General features: G+C 42.6%; 1 protein-coding gene across 4 annotated transcripts in view; it reads right to left on the bottom strand.

The window, feature by feature from the left end:
• Window positions 1-4,162: 4,162 nt before the first annotated feature.
• Window positions 4,163-20,872, bottom strand: part of mtss1 (MTSS I-BAR domain containing 1) — a 68,477-nt gene continuing 51,767 nt past the window's right edge. For 2 of the 4 annotated variants that reach the window (XM_030419821.1, XM_030419824.1), the window contains 9 exons: window positions 15,879-16,036; window positions 15,641-15,748; window positions 15,318-15,415; window positions 14,648-14,726; window positions 13,688-13,864; window positions 11,108-11,236; window positions 10,354-10,504; window positions 9,724-9,750; window positions 4,163-8,833 (listed from right to left, as the gene is read on the bottom strand). In XM_030419821.1, coding sequence (XP_030275681.1) covers window positions 7,629-8,833; window positions 9,724-9,750; window positions 10,354-10,504; window positions 11,108-11,236; window positions 13,688-13,864; window positions 14,648-14,726; window positions 15,318-15,415; window positions 15,641-15,748; window positions 15,879-16,036 — 2,132 coding nt within the window. In that variant the 3' untranslated portion in view covers window positions 4,163-7,628. The remainder of the gene's footprint in view (window positions 8,834-9,723; window positions 9,751-10,353; window positions 10,505-11,107; window positions 11,237-13,687; window positions 13,865-14,647; window positions 14,727-15,317; window positions 15,416-15,640; window positions 15,749-15,878; window positions 16,037-20,872) is intronic. The other 2 variants (XM_030419822.1, XM_030419823.1) reach the window with 2 other exon arrangements.

Raw genomic sequence — 20,872 nt, 5'->3', positions numbered from 1 at the left:
ACATCCCTAGTTTAAATATGGACTTTTGTGTGAAAAAGTAAAACATGCTTTGCCCCCAGTTTTACCATGGTACCATTTACCAACAACCATGTTCCTCCAAACACACGGGTCGAATGATGACAGTCCTGTGTGAACTGGCACGTCAGGATTTGGTGTTTATGTCTTTAAAAACATCTGTTTTCTGTTATCAGACAGCTGAAACAGGAAGAAATTTGATCACAACTCATAATATGTTTACCAGTCAGTCAACAGCTGTGCGGTGAGCGCGGCTAGACTGATGATGAAAAGTGATATCAGTACGGAAGCCCTGAGGGACAAGTGAAGGGTTTTTTTGTCTGATCACATTTTGAAGTGTACTGGCTGAAAAAAGTTTTGCTATGATGCTCAAGATAATCTTTTTAAGTTCCTTAATTTTCTGTCTTTTTTTCTGAAAAAAAATATTTGAATCTTGTGTTTATGCCACTGTGCGGGGAACAGAACAAATCTTTAAAAAAAAAAAATTTTAAAAAATCTTTTTAGATCAATTATGTTTTTTCAGTTGTGAAAAAAAGTTTTCTTGGGAGCAAAAAAAAGAAAAATTAATATTTGAAATTCAGGTGAAAAGAAAATTTGTGGATAAAAAATTCATTGTGAAATTTTCCCTCCTGAAATCAAGTTATTTATTTATTTATTTATACAACAAACATATGCAGAAAGTGTAAAACAACTCTGACAGCTGATGTTCATGAAGCCTTCCAGGAAATAATGTCAGTAAATACAAGAAAAATGTGTCTGTTTGTTTGTTGGTTTGTCAGCTGAACAGATTTCTACAAAACCAGACTGATGACTGAAGGGATGAAAATAATCAACAGTATTCAGGTGGCTGGTTTCTATGACTGAGTACGGTTTGAAGTGTATCTGGTGACCTTTAACCATGAGTAAGCAGTTATGGTGGTTAAATACTGGGTGTCTGGTATTATGATGTGTTTAATGAGAACAACCTCACGCAGTATCTCTGCCTCATGTCTCTCCTGTAGCTCTCCTGCGCCCCCCTGTGGAGACTTGTGGCTCTGTTGTTCAGCTTGTCCTGCAGATTGTTAGTCATGCTGTCTAAAATGCAGTCTGTAGCAGTTGGTTATATAACTGATGAGCCCAGATTATAATCCCTGACCGTCCCCTGTGATGTTAATCCCATCTGATGGAGCTGATGACAAAAGATGTGACGTAGGAATAAAAATGTGACGAGATGTCTTTTGTCAGCGTGAGGTCGTGGCTACTTCCTGGAAGTCACAGTAGCAAAGATGTTAGTTCAGTGTTTGTCACTGCTGCAGAGCTCAGATCGACGTGTGAATCCAGACACAACTCAGGTCAACAAGTTCATCTGTGTGTGTGTGTGTGTGTGTGTGTGTGTGTGTGTGTGTGTGTGTTTGTGTGTGTTTACCTTGTTCTGGCTGCAGCATGTGAGTCCCACATGGGAAATAATTCACTGGAGTGACAACACATGATGAGAAGAGAGCGAGTTAATCATAACTTACTGCTGCGAGTGGCTGACAGACTCACACATGGTGCGTCACAGTAACCCCCGGAGAGTGTGGTGTTTCTTTGTGTGTGTGTGTGTGTGTGTGTGTGTGTGTGTGTGTTTGTGTTTGTGCGCCCTGCCCTGGCCTAAATTACACCCCGAGGATCATGGGTAATCACTGAGGATGTTTAACCACAGCGAGCGTGACTCACAGACACATCTGTCCTGTCGGGTTGTTTTGTTGTGGATGAAGCGATGAGAGCTGCGTCACACAATTTATTACATGTAAACCTCAAAACAGAGAAGAAAAAGGTTATAAAAAGAAGAAGAAAAAGATCAGATTGTACTTGGACAAAAACATGATTTTAATCTGATTATCAGGGAAGATATTCAGCATTTTTCTGATTATCAGCATCTGTGATTTTTCTGTTGGATTGCTGATAAAATAAACGTATTTAATAAAAGTCTGCATAGTAACTAGTTACTAAATGTATCGCGTAAATGTCGTGCAGAGGAAGTTTAAACTGAATAACGGTTCTTGAGTAAACTAGATTTATATTTATTTCATCACTGGTTGTTTCATTTTTTTCTGTAAATGATTATCAGTCCTAAATATCAGTTTTCAGTCTCATTGATTTCTAATAATCCGTTTCAATCGACCTCTAGTCCAAACTGCTGCAGGTGTGAATGAGCTGACAGATTCAGTGTCTCGACTTAAAAGAAGGTGATGATGATGATGATGATGACTAGTGTCCTCTGCTCTCATTGGCCAGTTATTGCAGGTTTAAGACTGATGAAACCTGCCGTCTCATCAGACTTCTCTTCTGTTTGTGTTTCAGGTGTCGTCACACTGCTGATCCTCTGCTGGACATCAGAACTCTGTCTGGTGCGTATGAAGCTTATTAGTCATATTTTGGTATAAAGTTTGTTGAAATCCAAAGAATAAATTCAGACCAACTTTAGCACTTTTTACGATCAGATTTTACATCCTTGATTCCGGAACATTTGTGAGGCTGAGAAACACGATTTAAAAACAGGATGCAGTCAGACGAGCTGTGTAACAAAGTGCTCCTGAGCAATAAGAATACATCTGGTTGGGATTTAAGAAATGAAACAGGGCAATTTTAACTCAACGTCTGATATTGAAAATATGCCCACTAAGAATCATTACATTTTCTTCTTATCCTTTAAAATTAAACGCAATTCGTGATGTGACCAGCAGAGGGCAGCAGCACAACACGGAGGAGGAAACACTTTCCAACAACTGAACTAAAGAACTAGAAGTTGATTAAGATAAAAAATAATCAGTGTACAAGTTAAAAGTAACAACAGTCTTTTTTTATTACATATGATAATTAACTAAATATTCACACAACTGTGAAGTCGCAATACTTTTCACTATTTTAAGACAACTGTGTCAATAATCATCAGATGACTCAGTAGCTTTATTCACACTGCTGTTTGGATGCACGGTGAGGGGTGAAATTTTGCTCCGGCGCTGATCCGCCTCCGTATCAGGGCCGCATTATTGGCGAACCGCCCCAGTGTGAACAGATAAGGCGGCGCGGAGCGAGGGCGTGTCGATCGTACAGTCTGATAACTGCACAGGTCCTTTACTCAACTTAATAAATACAGAGTCCCACAAAGCTACGTTACGAAACAGACGTAACAGAGTAACTGTAACTGTCTTTGGCAACTTATATGAGGAAAATCATACCAAAGCTGTACGTGGAGAAGCGTCCTTCCTCCTGTCTGTCCTCCCTCCCATCCTACCGACTCATCGTCACATTTCTGCCTGAAAAACCGTGTCTGTCACCGGCAAAACACTTTCACTCACCGAGTGTTTGTGATGAAAATAAATCACAGCGACCGCCAGCCCTCCGGACCGAGACTTCAGGGAACTTTCCCCCAGAAAACAGCCTCCGTCCCCGCGAGTGACAGAGTCAGACAGCGTCCTGTTTACTGATGGCGATTATGTAATTATGTAATTTAAAGCAAAAAATGTAACTTTGTCACTTTCCATGATGTTTGGTGGGTCAGGATCTCAATCTCAACACATTTTAACAGCATCCATATGATTATAAACTGTCCGCGGGTTTAGATTGACAGGAGGACACCTGGGAAACACACCGACGTCATCATCATGACGTGTACCGTCACGCCTCTTTAGGAGCCGCAGCGCCGGCTTTCTGTGTGAATCACACAGCGGGTCGTCTTTAAGGCGGAGATGCTTCTCTCTGTATGAACGACCAGCGGCAGAGAATTGGCGAACCAACGCTGCGGAGATAATGCATCTTCTCCTGTGTAAAAAGGGCTAATGACACAGAGATCCTAAATTAGGCTGTTTAAAATGTTTTGATACTGAATCACTCCTACTATTAACAGCAGAGGGCTCAGGGTGAGATTTGAGACATATTTTTAACTAATGAAAATTATCTAAGGAATGAAATCTTCTAGCAGCAAACTGTTGGATGTTATAAATCCATTGATCGGAGGGCAGGATGAGCTTCACGTCTGTCAAACTCAACTTTTGTTTAAAATTAAACATAAGTTATCGACTGTTTCCCCCAAAAAAGAAACAAACATGCAGCTAAACATCTGAATATTAACAGTTCCAGCTGTAAGAGTAAACACAGGACAGGAAAGAAGACAGCACCACCAGGATTGATGAATCAATTATCATTATTATTATTATTATTGATCCCACAGCGAACATCAAAAGATGAAAAACAAAACATTTCTACATTCTGTTGGTTCAAGTCGTACGTGCGTCTGTTTAGTCCTTCGTACGCTTGTCGACAGTCAGACGTCCAATCAGGTTTCAGATCCTCGAACATCAGGAAGTTCACTGGGTTTCCTCCTTTAAAGCTTTTCTACAAAAATATGAAGAGTGACGGCCGATGGCAGTGTCAGATCTGATCACGTCGTCTGATCAATAAATCAACAAAAATACAATCAGGATATGTTTACATACATTTTATATATAGATTTAGATCTCTCCCAGAATTAGAAGCACTAATATATACACACACACACACACGACACAACTGCTGTCTGTCTTATTGGGTCCAATCAATCAATCAATCAATCAATCGAATATCAGAAGCTCTCAGATTGTTCAGAAGGCAGCGTCAACAATATAAACACTTAAATCAGCTGCAAGGAATCATGAAAGACACAGAAGTGTTTCTGAGAGCAGACTGGGACCAGCTGACCAGAGACTGGACTGCATTTCCCAGCATGCAGCTGGTCTGTGCTGGCAGCTTCCCAGCAGGGCTGAAGCCAGAGTCTGAGACATACCGAGGTCCCACAGTAGAGCCCGACACAATGAGACAAAAGTTTGATGAGCCGCCAACCAAACTCCATTCAAAATTTTGAGTATTTAAAAAAACGAAACAAAAAAAACTCTGTAGTCTCTTCTACACATTCAGGAACGTAATTCTAGTAGAAAATACTAAATGACCTTTATTGAACTTTAGTGTGTTGCTGGAAAGGTCACATTCAGCTTTGGTCTAAAAAAAAAGATCAGAAACAGCCATAAATGTTTTTAAATGATGAATGTTGAGCAGAAACGGGATGTTAGACATTTTTATAATCCTTTAATTGTTTGAAACAATTTTTAAGTAAATGTGTCAAAAAAAACAAACACTGCTTTTTGATTTTCAAATGTGTTCTGTCTCTCTGAATCTTTGTTGTAAAGTGAACAGCTGTGGACTTTGGATAAAACACGACACACTCACGGCTCTAAGAATGTTTTTTCTTTTCTTTTAAATACTGTTTTCTGATCCTTTTTAGACCAAATGTTTTATGTATTCATTTCTTAATTAAAACGATCATTGTTTTCAGGCTCCTTATGTCAGTTAACTCCTCAAATCCTCCCTGAAACTATCGGAGGACCTCAGTAGAAGCTTCGGCTCTGCGTCTCAGAACAATCTGGCAGCAACTTTCAGAGGCAACACGTCGTTACTCAGTCTGAAATCCAGTTTGGGAAAAGGGAGATTAAGACTTTATTCTTTAAGTTAACTTATAACGCTAAATGTTTAAGCTGAGCAGTGATTTATAGGTCTGGAATCAGTTTACTGTGCACAAGATCCGAGCCAAAGAGAAGACGAACGCAGTGAGGAGATAAAACATCAGATTTAACAAATGAACAGATCTACATAGGATCCAAAATAGAACCAGCTACTGGAGCCCAACCGACCTCTGTAGATAAATACAGTTTAATTTAAAGCAAACACAACGTCCTCACAGTCCTGCGCTCTGATTGGCTGTCGGGAGTTAATTCAAGAATCTGGGAAACTCAGAAGCTGACTGAGGTGGATTTCAGAGTCTTTCTAAACCAAATGAAATCCTGTTTCCGTAAAACAGAAAGTTATTTTAATGTGTTAAGTCGCCGATTTTTGTTTTCTAATAGTTGAGATGGAAACGCAGCCATGTTGACGGAGAGACACAGGAAAGCTCTTTCCACTCTGCTAGAATATCAAACTGACTGATTCACTCGGTAACGAGAGCCGAAACAAATATCTGATCATCAGAAAACTGATGTCACGGTAAAAATTCACATGGAAATGTTTTCAGTTTACGTGACAGTAACGTGAATATCTTTTGGATTCAGACGGACAAAACTTTTTAACTTTAGCCTTCAGGAACATGTGACCGACTGAAACTAGGTTTTTGTGGGTGATACTATAATAATAACAATAATAACAATAATAATAGTGCACATACGTTTGTATCATAAATCCACAAGTATTTTTGATGAAGAGCCGTTAAATTTGGTTATAACAGAATTGTGACCAATCTATGAACTGTTAGTTTAAACATCGGCGATTCTGTACGGACATTTATTAGAAAACACTATCAAACATTTCATTGGTCTGATGACTCAACAGCGGCCCAATTAGCGACAAGAAATGCCAAAAAATATTTGTGTTAATTCAGAAACTGTCTTATAGTTGGTCTAATCACTTCATCTTGTTCACAATCCTTTACAACCAAATGTAATGTTTCCTCATCAAAACAGTTCCATAATCTTATGGTTCAGATTTTAACTGTTCCGTTATATGCTCCAACATGGCGGCATGTTCCTGTAACAGCTGATAAACCTGCCTGCACAGACCTGTACATTACTTTTCTTTATATTCTGCTTCTCATTGCTCGCTGTGCTCTCGGGAGTAACGTCAGCTACAGTTGCAAACAACAGCGTCGCCTCTGAAAGTTGCAAACCAACCCGCCGTCGTCTTTGTTCTTCCTCCTCACGTTTAAAAGCTACATATTTACACAGTAAACCAGAGATTCGTACACAGTAACGTTTTTAATCCGTTCCCACAAACGGGAGCTCTCGACCGCACCGTTCGACATCCCCAGGAGTGGAAACTGTCGCCGCATGAAGGTGAGGGAATCAAAACTCTCTTCAGTTCAGATTTCTGTGCGGTGCAAACATTCAACCTCCTCAGGTGCTCACGAAGCTTTGTTTGTTCGAAGGTATTTACATTCTACAGACACAGTCGACGGTTCATTCCACAGTCACAAGCGTCTGTTTGGTGTTTCGACTCTTTGAGAAACCAAACACTCACCGTTCAGACACACCGGACCGACACTGACCCACAGCCAGCCAGCCAGTTCACACCTCCACACACCATGGTTCAACCACAGCGGGAGCCACTGGACTAATTACTAAACCCCACCCGTCTGAGCGTCTATGCAAAAAGGCAAATCAAACACACCCCGGACTGAAGAGGATCTGAGACACTAAAGCTTCCTGTGTGGCTGATTAACAAGCCACATAACGATCACCTGACCAGGAAGTGAGGACGAACTAAAACAATCAACAGCTCTATGGGTAAGACTGCGTCAGACAAAAACTTTATGCACAATCGAAATGCAAACATGAACTGAAAAAAGGCAAAAGATGGTTGCTGCAGCAACAGGAAATGAAAACAGAGTCTCAAAAAAAATGTTTAAAACAAACAGAAATCTAAACGGCCTAAAAGGAAGCAGAGTTTTAGAAAATAAAATAAGACACGTCGAGCTCCAGCGATCGATCAGTCCAGTCTGTGTTCAACAGGAAGTCTGTGTGTCGGACTCTCTGAACACACTCAACTCAACAGTAAACCTGCAGCCGTCAGCCTCATTTGTGATTGGTCGGTGGGGGCAGGAGAGGGGCGGAGCGATCGTTGGTGATGGTCCTTTTGAGTTTTATTCCTCTGATCTGGTTCAGCATGTCTCCTCCTCCACCCTGGGGCAGCTGCTCCGGGTCCTGGTCCTGGCTGGAGGGTGGAGGAGCCTGGGGCTGGTAGTGAGCACTGTGGTCCACACTGGGGGGCTCTCCCTGGGAAGCAGAGGCCTGGAGCTGGAGCTGGAGCTGGAGCTGGAGCTGCGCCTGCTGCTGGAGCTGCTGCTGCTGCTGCTGCTGGAACAGCTTCTGTTTCTGCTGCTGGTACAGCTGCTGCTGAAGGTCCTGCTGCTGCTGCTGCTGCTGCTGCTGCTGCAGTGATTGTTGATGCTGGAACTGTTGCTGTAGTTGCTGCTGATGTTGCAGCTGTTGCTGAAGATGCTGCTGCTGCTGTAGCTGACTGTGGTCCTGCTGATGATTGAGCTGTTGGTTGATTGTCTGCCGTTGCTGGAGCTGTTGCTGATATTGAAGCTGCTGATATTGCTGCTGCTGATGTTGCTGCTGCTGCTGATGTTGCTGTATTTGCTGCTGCTGATGGTTTAGCTGGTTGATTTGCTGCTGTTGCTGCAGATGTTGCTGGTACTGTCTCTGTTGTAGCTGCTTGGCGTTGCTGCCCTCTGGTGGCAGGGAGGGTACAGTAGGTACAGGCACCGGGATGGGCATCTGACCAGGGACCAGCTGGTAGTACGGTGATGAGGAGGATGGAGGTAAGGCACTGAGGCTCTGTGTGGAGGTGCAGAGTTTACTGTAACCTAAACCTCCTGCTCCTCCCGCAGAGGGCGCTGTGAAAACATTCTCATCACTCCCTCCATTCCCTGCGAGCGCTTTGAGGGGGACCTGCGGGGTGCTGATGGGGATGGGGACCCCACCACTGATGGTGCCTCTGCGGAACGCTGGCTTGGACGACGGTTTGCGTCTGATGGTTGCCGTCTGGGACGGCAGCTGGCGGACGGACCTGCCCATCAGCTCGGGCTCGGCCAATAGGCTGACGGTGGAGGAGGGCCGCTTGGACTGCGCAAACTTCCTGTACTGGAAACTGAGATCGGAGTTCCTCGGGATGGTGGAGGACTTGTCGAAGTCTGACTGGTTGTTGCCGTGGGAGAGGTGATGTAAGGAGATGGAGTCGGCGTCTCCGTGGAGAGAGATGGACTCGTAGTCAACTAGAGAGAGAGACAAAGAAGATATTGGACATGTTTTATTTCTTATCTTGATGACATTTAACGAAATGTTTTCATGTCCTGACAGACAAACAGATGCAGCAGAACTGACGATCAAATCAGTGAGTCATCGGTCGACGTGTGAACAATTATAAGATGCATCATCGTGGAAACTCTTATCTAGAACACACGACCCGATCAGTTTAACGTCACACACATACACACATCCAGAACAATGTTCTGGATAATGACATTAAAAATAGACATCATGTTCATGGGAATGACGTAAAACTGCACAACATCATTAAAGGTCAAACAAACACAATGTGTGCAGATAAATAACATGTACAACACTGCTGAGTTTGTTTTATGGATATTTGGATTAGGGATGCAAATTGTAGGAGATTTCTTTAATCAGTAGCTGCTGTAATTAATTATTAATTACATATACAAGTTACTTTTTGTTGTCTTTGTGCACATCACTTAATTCTTACTGGGCAATTAATCATGAACATTCCTAATTTTTGACTTTTTGAGGGAAAAGGTGTGATAATTGTTTAATCAGTGATTAATCAAACATGTTATCAGAGACTCTTCATGCATCAGCAGCTCACAGTAACAAACAGCTGCATGAAAGGAGGATTTAAACAAACTGACATAAGTATAATCATGACAACATAATATTTATTCTACATTTGCTAGTTACTTCGCAGATTCAGATCCTTCAGTGTTGACAGGTTATCGTTCATTACAGTTGTCAGATAATGTTGCTGGACTGAGACCAAAGAGGTTGATAACTTTAATGAAGACATGCGATGAAGCTTCGACTCTAACTGAGGAGATAAGAGTGCAGACAGACGGGCTCATAAACAGACAGGTAGTCAGAGACCTACCATAGAGGGGAGGGTCTCTCCTTACAGCTGGAAGAGAAGGAAGGAAGTTTAGCCAAGAAAACACACAACTACAGACAACCAGAGAACCAGAGAGGAGAGAGAACACCAGCAACAGAGATACAGAAGAAAATAAATAAGAGAGACGACAGACTCAGAGTCAGATTCATCACCAGCAGAGGACGGCTGAGAGGACAGTTCATCAGTTCATCAGTGTGTTCATGTTCTCATATAATAATAGAGTTGTGTTGGTTGGTGAAGATGCCTGTTTAGTTTCTATATGGATCACAGATTGCTTCATAATAAGATATTTTCTGTTGTTTTTTTCTGATTGCTGAATGAAGCAGAAACCTAAAATCAGTTTGTTAAAACACATTACGTCACTGAATCTCTCTTTGGGGCCGGACTGTGGTGACGGCTGTGCTGAAGTCAACCGGACAAACACAATAAAACTCAACTTATCTCATCGTATGATTTCTGACAGAGGCCCGACCAAAATATCTCTGCCCAAGACTTCAATTCTACTTCAAATAGGAGTCTTTGACGTGATGACCCTTCCTTCTTTCTTGGATTCCCTGGTTGTGTGTTTTTAATCGTGTGTGTGTGTGTGTGTGTGTGTGTGTGTGTACTCACTGTGTGTGTGTATGGTGTCCTCGGAGCAGGACGGGGTGGTGGTCTGAGTGCTGTAGCCGCTGGAACAGTGCAGAGAGTCCCTGCTGCTCCGCGGGGCGTCCGAATTCAACGCACCCAACGTCAACGCCAGCTGATCCCGGGCCGAGCACGACTGAGAGGAGGAGAGGATGAGCTTATTTAACATTTAAAATATTCTAAATAACAAGAGAGGAATAGAACATGTACACCTTTTCCTTTTTCACAGTCATACACTTTATAATTAGACACGCCCACTTTAGTTCACACTTCATATGCTGTTTTGAAGAGGTTTATGATGGGAACCAACTTTTCAGGTTCTGAGCCACTTCAACCAGGAGAGGAGGTGAAAGGAAACAAGGAGGGAGGATGGAAAAAGAGGAACAAAGCAGAGGAAACAAGGACAGAGATGAGGAGAGGAAATGAGGAGGAGGGAGGAGAAGAGATAAGATTGGAGACAGGACAGGAATGAGGAAAGGAGAAGAAACTGGGAGAGGAGAGGAAACAAAAATGGAAAGGAGAGCAGAGAAGCGAGAAGAAAAGAGACTAGGGAAGAGGAAAGGAAGGAAAAGGTGATGAGGAAAGAAGGCGAGGAGATCAGATGAGGATGTGTCCTTCTCTGGTCTCCTGCTGCCCACCTGCGGTTCATGTGGATTTCTAATCAGTCTGAACTCTTCAGCTGTTTTAATCAGAAGGAAATTGTTTGTTGCTCATTTCTGACTCTCTGTTTGTTTATTACCTTCCCAGACGCAGACATGGCCCGAGCTCTCTCTCCGTGGTGCGAGTAGGCGTGTGGCGGCGCCAACAAGCCGTTCTCCGCCCCTCCGCTCCCCCCAGCGGCGAGCTGATTGGTGGAGCCGACAGCATCCTGTCAAACAAAAACCAGACGGTCAGTTTAATGATCAGGTTACGTCAGTGTGAACGACACGACGTCACAGAATATAATCCCATGAAGCCGACGTAGAAGTCCCACATCAACACTGTGTCTGTACAGCAGGTACGAAGACGGTTCAACATCATTGAATCAAACGTTTATTTCCTTGTGTGCATGGTATAAAAAATAGAGTAGATTTTGAAGATGATGTTGAGATAAATGCTGTTTACTGTATGAAGCAGGACTTCCACATTGGCTGCAGGTCTGAACATCAACATGAGAGAAATTCTGCTTTTTACTCCAAAGTGAAATCTGAATTTTGAAACAGCTGAAACACTTTTACAGAAGCTGGTGTCGCCGTGTATTGTTCTTATTCTCAACAAATCCCAGGAAAAAAACCGCAGCTGTTAGTCCGTCTGTTAAAACTAGACACGAGTTTCTTTTGTTTTCTAGTGAAGATTTGATGTCTGACATTTGAAGTTTGTTGGATTGTGTTTGTCCAAGGTGCTGAAGGGAAACATGTCGGTGTGACTCAACAGGACTGATCAGAAGGTCAGACCTGTTGGTGGATCAGTTTGTTGTTAGTTTTGGTTTTGTGGGATTTGTTAACGACAAGAAAAATACAGAATATCACCAAACATATCAGGAAACACCTCCGCTGAGTAAACGAGACTCTGTGGTTCAGTCAATAACTAAAGATATTTGTGATTAATTGAGAACTTTGGAAATAAACTCAATTTAAAGGTCCAGTCTGAAGGATTTAGTGGCATAAACAATGATTTTTGTTTTCAGGTGACTGATAAAAATTTTACTAAATGTTATAGTCAGGGCAGGTTTTGAGTCACGTCTTCAGTGGGAGTGGAGATTTTGTTTCTCAGCCAATAGATCCTCTTTAATCCAACAAACTGGACCTTTAGCACAAACAGAAGTGATGTGTGTCCATCTTGAATACACAGGCAAAGGAAACACTGACAAGACGTCACTGACAGCAACAACAACCCCCGTGTGCACGAGGCAACAGGAGATATGTGACGAGGAGGGACGAGGGCTGGTTGAGGTCTGCAGGGCGGGACGAGGCGATCACATGCGGAGATAAACAGCGAGGAGGTGCAACATATTGATACTGTCGATTGATTAAGATTATATTGAGTAAAGAGGAAATGCCCTCAAACTGTCAGGAGAACTACCTATCCTGTGTGATATCCTGCAGCTGTTCCAACGTATTCAGTCGGAAGATAAAACAATTAAAAGCTGAAACGATTAGTCAGTAAATCAAGTGGCATAAAACTGATGAGCAACTATTTCACATTCCTGCCAACACTGCAGTCTCCTTGTTCCTGATGCTTTCTCCTGCTGTGCTCCTGATTGGCAGCCTGGTGTTGACAGGCACTATTTCGATTATTTTGATGCTCTATAGTTTCAGCTTCAAGTTAGAAACATTAACCAATAATCAGTCATTGGATAAAGAATCTACTAAATTGTTAAGTCACATTCAGACTGAGAGACACAAAATGACGGACGGAGTCATATTGTAGTACGGAAGCCCTAAACGGCCATGCATTCATATATATTGTTTCCTCCGTTTTCAACAAGATAATTTTCTCGAGATCTCGTGATAACAAAACTTTGTTTCCCCGAGATAACACACCTTCGGAGCTTGTACCCTATCAGCCAGGTGCACAGTAAATCATTTCATCACGTTCAGCAAAAATCATGCAGGCACACTTCAAACACGCACAAAGAGACGCTTTCAAAATAAAAGTCCCACATTTAGTGTCTAATATAATTAATGAAATAATAACCTGGCGTCAAAGAATATCAGTTAACTAAATGAAAACAAGATGTTCTTATTAACAATTCACATTAAAGGTCATTTACAGTCGTTACACAACTGACTGACTCATTCACACACACACACACCTTATTATATCGTTATCTCGGGAAAACAAAGTTTCGTTATCTCGGGAAAACAGAGGAATTAAAACGTATGAATGCATGGCCGTTTAGGGCTTCCGTATTGTAGATACAAACAGACGTAACAACACGTTTAAAAGAGACACTGACGAGACAGAAAATACACCATAAACACACAGACAGTCAGGCAAACACTTACACAACCCTATCACTGTGAAAGAGAAACACACACAATGTACAAAGTTGTGTGGAAGAAGAATAAAGTTCAACACGAGAAGTCAAATCCAGGTTTTATGAGGTGAAACCGGAGCTGGATCAGAGATAAATGAGGTTCACTGAGACACGTGGAGAGGATGAAGTCAGAGACATTCAGGGTGGAAATCAGAGGGAGTCGGTTCTGAGTGTGACCTGATGGAAACATGAGGAACAGAACGTCTGGACTCGTGTGAGATGGTTCAGAGCGATGGAGGACAAACGGTAGAAACACAGGACGGTGCTCGGGTCGGGAGGAATGTAATAGTTTTTTCTCACGGTGGTCATATCCCTGCGGCTAACGCGGCGGCTCGGCGCGGGGCGGGGCCCATGGCCGGCGGTGTAACCGTAGCGACCACGGCTGCCCTGACGGCCGAGGCGAGAGGGGGAGTTCCCTTCGCTGAGGGACCGGCCGGTTTCGTCACAGCCAATCGTCAGATAGGGGGAGGAGCAGCGCTACACACAGGAGAGGGTTAGAGCGGTGTGTGTCGTCCTCATCACCGAGACAAAGCTTTTATTTTGTAGGTCCTCAAAGCCAGCAGACATTTTGAAGTGTGGGGTGGTGAACGAGTGAGTGTTTGAGTGAAATGTTCCTTTAACATATATTAGGTTTGAAAGCAAAGATTTAACGAGTTCACTGAACAAAGATAATTCTCTGTATGGCTGATGTGCAGCACGTGGCCAAAAGTATCTGGACACCTGAACATTTTATACACATGTGATCGTTTTCAGCCACAAGAGCATTAATGACCTTCATCACTGACTTTGGGTGATCAGGTCAGTCTAGTTAATCAATAGTGTTGATGAGTTTACGGTCAGGCGTCTGTTGGCTGCCAAAACCATTTATTAATGGACCCGGTTTCCTGTTTGTGCACAGCGACCAAACACAAACTGTTGTTATGAAGTTTAAAGCACACGATGCAGAATTTTATTGTGCGCTGCAGTTTTAACATTCCCGTTCATGGAACTAAGAGTGCTGAACCAGAAAAAGAGAAGCCAGACCAAAAGAAAAAAGCTTAAATGTTTGGTGTCCATATACTTTTGTCCCTTTGTACTATATTGTACATCAATGTAGGCTTACTGTTAAAACAACCATTAAACATGTTAAATGATTTTATGAAGCAAATAAAGAGAAGCGTCTAGAAATCTAGAGAATTTAGCTATTTTTTTTAGCTAAATGTTGAAATACTGCACAGAAACAAACTGGTGTGTGTGTGTGTGTGTGTGTGTGTGTGTTACCTGGATGTGTACTCCGTCGACAGCACAGCTGATAGAGTCCAGAGAGGGAACGTGTCTCACTGATCCAGACTGGTAGTTACTACAAACACACACATGAACATCACTGAGGCTCTGACACACTCTTCATTCACTCGTTCATGCAACAAAACTTCATGGTTTTCCTTCATTCAACAAAAGACAGCGAACTCTGCAAATATTTAAAAGACGTCTCAACAGAAGAAAACACATGAGAATTTTGATTACATCAACTGAATTATGATATAATCTGATGAGAGAATAAATACACAAGATTATAAATCTGACCAGAGATTTGATGCCATCTTTCTCTACCTAACCACAGCTCCTACAGAAATAAACTTAATTAAATGAAGTTGTTTATAACATAAATTAAACAAGCTTTGATATATTAATCTTTTAAACAAATCTAAAATTGTCAATTTTTCACAGCTGTGTCCAAAATGGTTTGAAACATACTGTAGATATTTTTCAATGACTTGTATCAAAGCTAGAAATTCCAACACTGACACTACTTTTATTATTTCTATTTACATTTTAAACATCTCTTTGCATTTATTTTTTGTTTGTCTGACATCGTTTTCCTATTAATCTTTGTTTTATCTCCTGTGAAGCGAGTGAAAAATGAAAGGTGCAATTTAAACAAGTGTGTTACCTGCTGATGCTGCTCTTCCTGGACAGTGTGTTGCTGGGAGACGCTGGAGGTGTCTGATATGTGTAGTTGAAATCAGAACCTTTCAGGTCCAGAATCACCTGAGAGACACAAAAACACAGGATAAGACAGGAAGTCTTCCAGATGTTTGACAGCCAATCACCATTTGAGAAAAGGCGATGTGTTATTCTGTCCTACTGAAGACGCGTCTCTGAAGAAACGGTTTGTAACAGTCGTGGAGCTAAATGTGCTACATGTGGCCTGAGGGTGGCGCTAGAGGAAACGTCAGAAAGAGGAAGAGGAAGCGAAAGAGGAAGAGGAGGTACCTGCTCGCTGGCTGGTGGGAGTTTGTTGGGCTCAGCTGTCAGGTTGGTCAGATCCTCCAGAATAGTCTGAAGGTGAGTCACTTCACCCAGCATGTTGATCTCATGGTCCTGCACACACACACACACACACAATAATGATCAGTGTTTCTATTGTAGTCCAACAGTCTGTGCAGGTGGATCCATCACACACACACACACACACAAACACAGACACACACACAGAGACACACACACTGACCAGGACAGGCTTCAGCATGCTGACGAAGCTGCAGTAGCGCGCTCTTTCTTCAATCAGCGCTCTGCACACGGCTCGCTTCTCCGTCTCCTCCAGGACGGCGTAACGCACGTTGACGTCCTGCAGCGCGCTGTCCAGCTGACCGCGGACCTCGTCCTTCCCTACAGAAACACACACGGGAGGAAGTGATGAAGAGCTGAGCAGCGAGAACATCACAGACAGGTCATAAAATCATAAACCCGAAACCCAAATCTGAACCACACTGTTATATTTTATGGTTGATACACAAGACAACCGGCTTAGATTTGTAACTTTTAAAGATGTTGTTTTATCCTGGTGATTTACAGAGAGTTGTGCTGAACTCACCAACTACAAAATGAGAAGAAAAGAGCAAACCAACAAACACAACTACACAGTCAGGCTGTGAGACCAGATCCTACCAGCAGGAGGCAGCACAACTCTACTCATGTTGGTGTAACCACAGGAGGGAAGAGCACATGTACACACACACACACACACACACACACACACACACACACAAAGACACTACACACACACAGAGTGGTGAGTGTCAGCTGTTCGTCACACACGCTGCCTGACCTTCTCGTCCTGTTTAACCACCAGTTTGTGTTGGAATGTGAGATCATCAGGAAACAGCTTCTCACCTACAACACGTCTCAGCCTGCGTTCACATTAATTCGACCACCCGATCGACTGATTTTTAAATCACACAGCTACTCCAAAGTTTCAGCTCCTTAGTAACTTCACGACAGTAAAGCATCTGACGAACGCAGAGAGATGGTGATACTGTAGGGAAAGAATGTGAATTTGAGAACCACAGACAGATGAGACCTCACTCTCTCTCTCTCTCCCTCTGATGTGATTTACTACATTGTTTACTGGACTCCACCACCGGCATGTGATCCAGACCGGCCTCATCGTACGATCCCCGTCCTGAAACCAGAACATGAAACGCACTGAAGCGCTCCAGAAAACCTCCAGTCTTTCTTAGAAAGAGACCAGAGGAGCAATCTGACTGGACCGAGGACATTTTGTGGCTCTGTCAAACACATGTAACACATGTAACACCCTCCTCTTCATCGCTGCAGTCCGTCACACACACGACCCGGTTACATGTTCAGCTGTCGCACATCGTCAGTGTTTGGACCTTCAGTTCCTCACATCGGTCTCCATCCCTTCATGAGCATACACACCAACATTTAACATTCACAAAAGGTCGCACTGATGGACCCAGGATGTCTTAGACTTCACCCGATCCGACCCGAGCCGAGCCTGGTGGGTTTCAGACCTGCAGGTAGAGAAGACAGACGGAGTTCTGACCCTCCGGACCACCCAGGTGTGGAAACACACCCACTCAATGTAAAAATAAGTCCAGAGACGGAGGAGGGAGAGCGCAGAGCTCCACCGACACGGAGGAGTTTAAGTACAGCTCACAGGGCTGCAGCCTCCATCAGGGGCTCATTAACCACATCTTAACTTTACGCTCCTTTAAACTTCCACATCTGAAAATAAAATGTACTTTTTACTCTTTTACTAAAGACCCGGAACACTTCTTCCACCGCTGTTTCCCACCCTCACATGAACACGGCGTGACTGTTTTGGTTGAACGTCTGATCTCTGGGCTTTTCTGTTCACCTGATCTCAGTTGAATTGCTCTTTTATCAAACGTTCATTTATTTTTCTAGCAAACACGGTCAGAACAGAAACTCTCTCTGACTTCAAGAGGGAGAAGGAGGCAGAGAAAACAGAGACACAGGCAGTAAATCCTGCGGAAAACAGAGAGAAGCAGTTTCCACAGCCCAACACACACACACACACACACACACTGCAGACTTTGTGTCGTAAAGCTCAACGTCAACACGACCTGTTCTCTCAGGTGTGTGTGGGAGCTCGGGGAGGACAGAGGGTAGTTTCCACGTTGCAAACAGAAGCTCAGTGTCGGCGTGCTGTTAGCCCGCCTGACGTCTGGCCGCTGTGGAAACACACGGACAGGCTGCGTGTTGTCCGACTGTTTCTACAAGGCTCCGGATCCAAACCAGCGAAAAACACAAAGACCTGAACTCAGAAGCTCCGATCTGCATCGAGTCGACTCGTTCGCTCTGTTAGAGGTGAAACACAGTTCAGATGAAACACATTCTCACCTGAGATGTGCTGTAACACCTCAACGTTAACAGAGCTCTGATGTGGCAGGAAATACTACAGAAGTGTCTGAAGAGCTGACAAACGTAACGCCTCGTCTCAGCCTGAGTCTTAATAACTTAATCCTAACTTAAACCTATTTCAGACGAACACACGTCACGAGCCGAGTTAGTATGAGCGGGGTCTCTTCCCATCACTGTCAATCAAAATCAAAACCCTCGTCTCCACCAAGCCGTCCGGTTCAGATTGGTTTCGGTTCTGTTTAGGGCTGCACAAGATTTCACTTCAGCATCGATGTCGCTCATTCGGCTTGTGCGAAATACAGACGTTGTAGGGTTGAGGAAAGTTGCACCAGAAGAAATGGCTGATTAACAAATATATATTTTATGTGGGACTTATTTTAACTGTCTAAAACACGTCAGCTGATGTCATCGACTGCAGGTTCAACCTCACATCAAAAGACCCCGACTAGAACTTTAAATTAAGCTTAAAGACGTTTAAAACAATCTTTTCCTACATTTCCATGAGCTTTCATCACTTTCCCTTTTTATTTCTTATTTACGCACTTTAAGAGTTTTATCAGTGTGTAACATTTAGACTTCTCTGCTCTTTGCTGGATATTAAATTATAGGTCTGTGACGTTTCCGTCTCTTGTGTTTCCTGTTGATAAAGTTTGAGCGTCTTCACCTTTTATCACTTCTTCTATTCGACTCCGGCGTCTCGCTGCTTCCACTTTTGTTTCCTGCAGCTGAGAACTTCAAACTAAATGTCCGAGTACGTTCTGTTTTTCCTCTTTGTGTCAACAAACAACGTGAAAAGTAAATCAACCGTCCTCACAAGAGTTGTTTGTATACGTCTAATTCCTCAGTGACAAGAGCCATTGTTGTCAAAAACTACTAAAGAAACACATCAGTGAGTCACTCTGGGTCAGGGTTTCCTTCATTACTGTGAACACACACACTGTAGTTTATTCTGACTCGGTCTCACATCATCCTGCTGGCAGAAATACTCACCAGAGCACCAAATGTGTATCAATCCACTGCAAAAAATAGTCCCAACAAATGCACCTTTATCTCCTGTTCGAGAAACGTTGGCAAAATCACGTTACCAAGACTTCTTAAATAATGACACGATATATTTGTTTACTGTTTCTTAAAGATGTATCCTGTACGTCTCACACGTCAGACGTTAGGAGAGGAGAGGATCGTGTTTATTGATAATAATGTGATTTGAAATATTTAATAATTAGAGAACATCACCGAGTCACCTGCATCAAGGTGTGAAGTGTGAATCCAACACTTACGCCCCATCACAGCCTCAGTAGTTACACTTTCTTTAGTGGAACCGGTCCGTTAGCATTCCTCACCCACTCACTCGCCTCAGGCCGGAGAAAACGAGGAATCACAGACGGCGACGACGAGCTGCTGAGAGTTTGTGGGCTGCTTCAGTCTACGTCACGTAGATCCTTCAGATGATTACTGCTGTGTTTTCAGCATGTGGTCTTAAAAGGAATCTTACCCTCAACCTGCTTATGTTGTGTTCATATGAACAACTACAGAGCTGCTACCTTGACAATTGTTCTAAAATGAGTTTAGACTTCAGACAAACTTATTTTCTTGCTATAAGAAATAAGAAATGTCGTTCAGCTTGGTGTCGAGGAGCTGGGGATAATTCAGAATTCTTGCGAGTTTGGTTTATTTTGTCCGTATTATAAAAACTACAACACAACATGTGACATTAAAACATCGGTGTGTGCTCGTATCATATTTTCATGCGACGAAAATTAAGATTGTGAAATATCTAGTTATAAATATAACACATTAACTGAACACGATGATGGTGATCGCCTCAGATTGTATTCACTGAACAGAGAACTGCATCTTCCAGCTTTGTCAGACTAAAAATAACAAACACCACCAACACAGTGAATTAAAGCAGGTTGGCTGGAAATGACTTTAAATGTCAAACAGAATCTGTGTCCAGAGAGAGAGAGAGAGGTCCAAATATGTCCGAGAACGCCCTGAAATAATCGAGTACAAAACTCCCTCATTGCATCTTCCTGTTGCAGCAACACAACGAGGGAGTTTTGTACTAAAAAGACACTTTGAAATCATCTTGATGCGTCAGTCGGACTGCTGACTCCTCAAATATAAAATAAGGAGTGTTGTTCCCCTTTAGAGAGACTGAAACTCCTTAAGAAGGGATCTGAAGACCAACAATGACTAATAAGGAATAAGTTCAGTGAACCAAAACTGCTTCATTGAACATTGACTACTGATAACAATCGATAATCAAAGTGTTGACGGTGATTAAAACGGTCCTGGTTAGTGAAAACTGAGTGTAATAAGTGTCAGTTAATAGATTATAAGACTGTTATTAACATTATTTGTTATGAAATCTGTTTAAATGTTAATAATAGCGCCATAAACACATTTATTGTTTGATCATTGTTTATGAGTACTTACAAAAACTGTTTATAGACTGCTTGATAAACCTTTATAAAACATTACTCCTGATGCTGTAGCTGATAAATAAATAACACTAATAAATGCATATTAACATGTATTAATCTCAGAGAGGCAACAAAAACAGCTTAGTAAAGGTAAAGATGACATAATTAGGTATGTCAGTGAATTAAATAGTTAGTAAGCATCTTGTTAATGATCAACTAAAGCTGATTAACAGGAGCGTGCTGTCACCATGGACTCATTAACAGCCCTAATTACTGATGCAAACTGTAACTGTGTCTATGAATGTATGTGTTGTTCCGTCTCCACGTCTTTAGTGGGCTCACAGTGAACGCTGACACGTAGCTGCTGCCTCAGAGACACGATGTG

This window comes from Sparus aurata, chromosome 6 (assembly GCF_900880675.1).
Source record: "Sparus aurata chromosome 6, fSpaAur1.1, whole genome shotgun sequence".
Classification (NCBI taxonomy): Eukaryota; Metazoa; Chordata; class Actinopteri; order Spariformes; family Sparidae; genus Sparus; species Sparus aurata.
The sequence above is the reverse complement of the archived record's forward strand: the minus strand, read 5'-3'. Positions and strand labels throughout refer to the sequence as shown.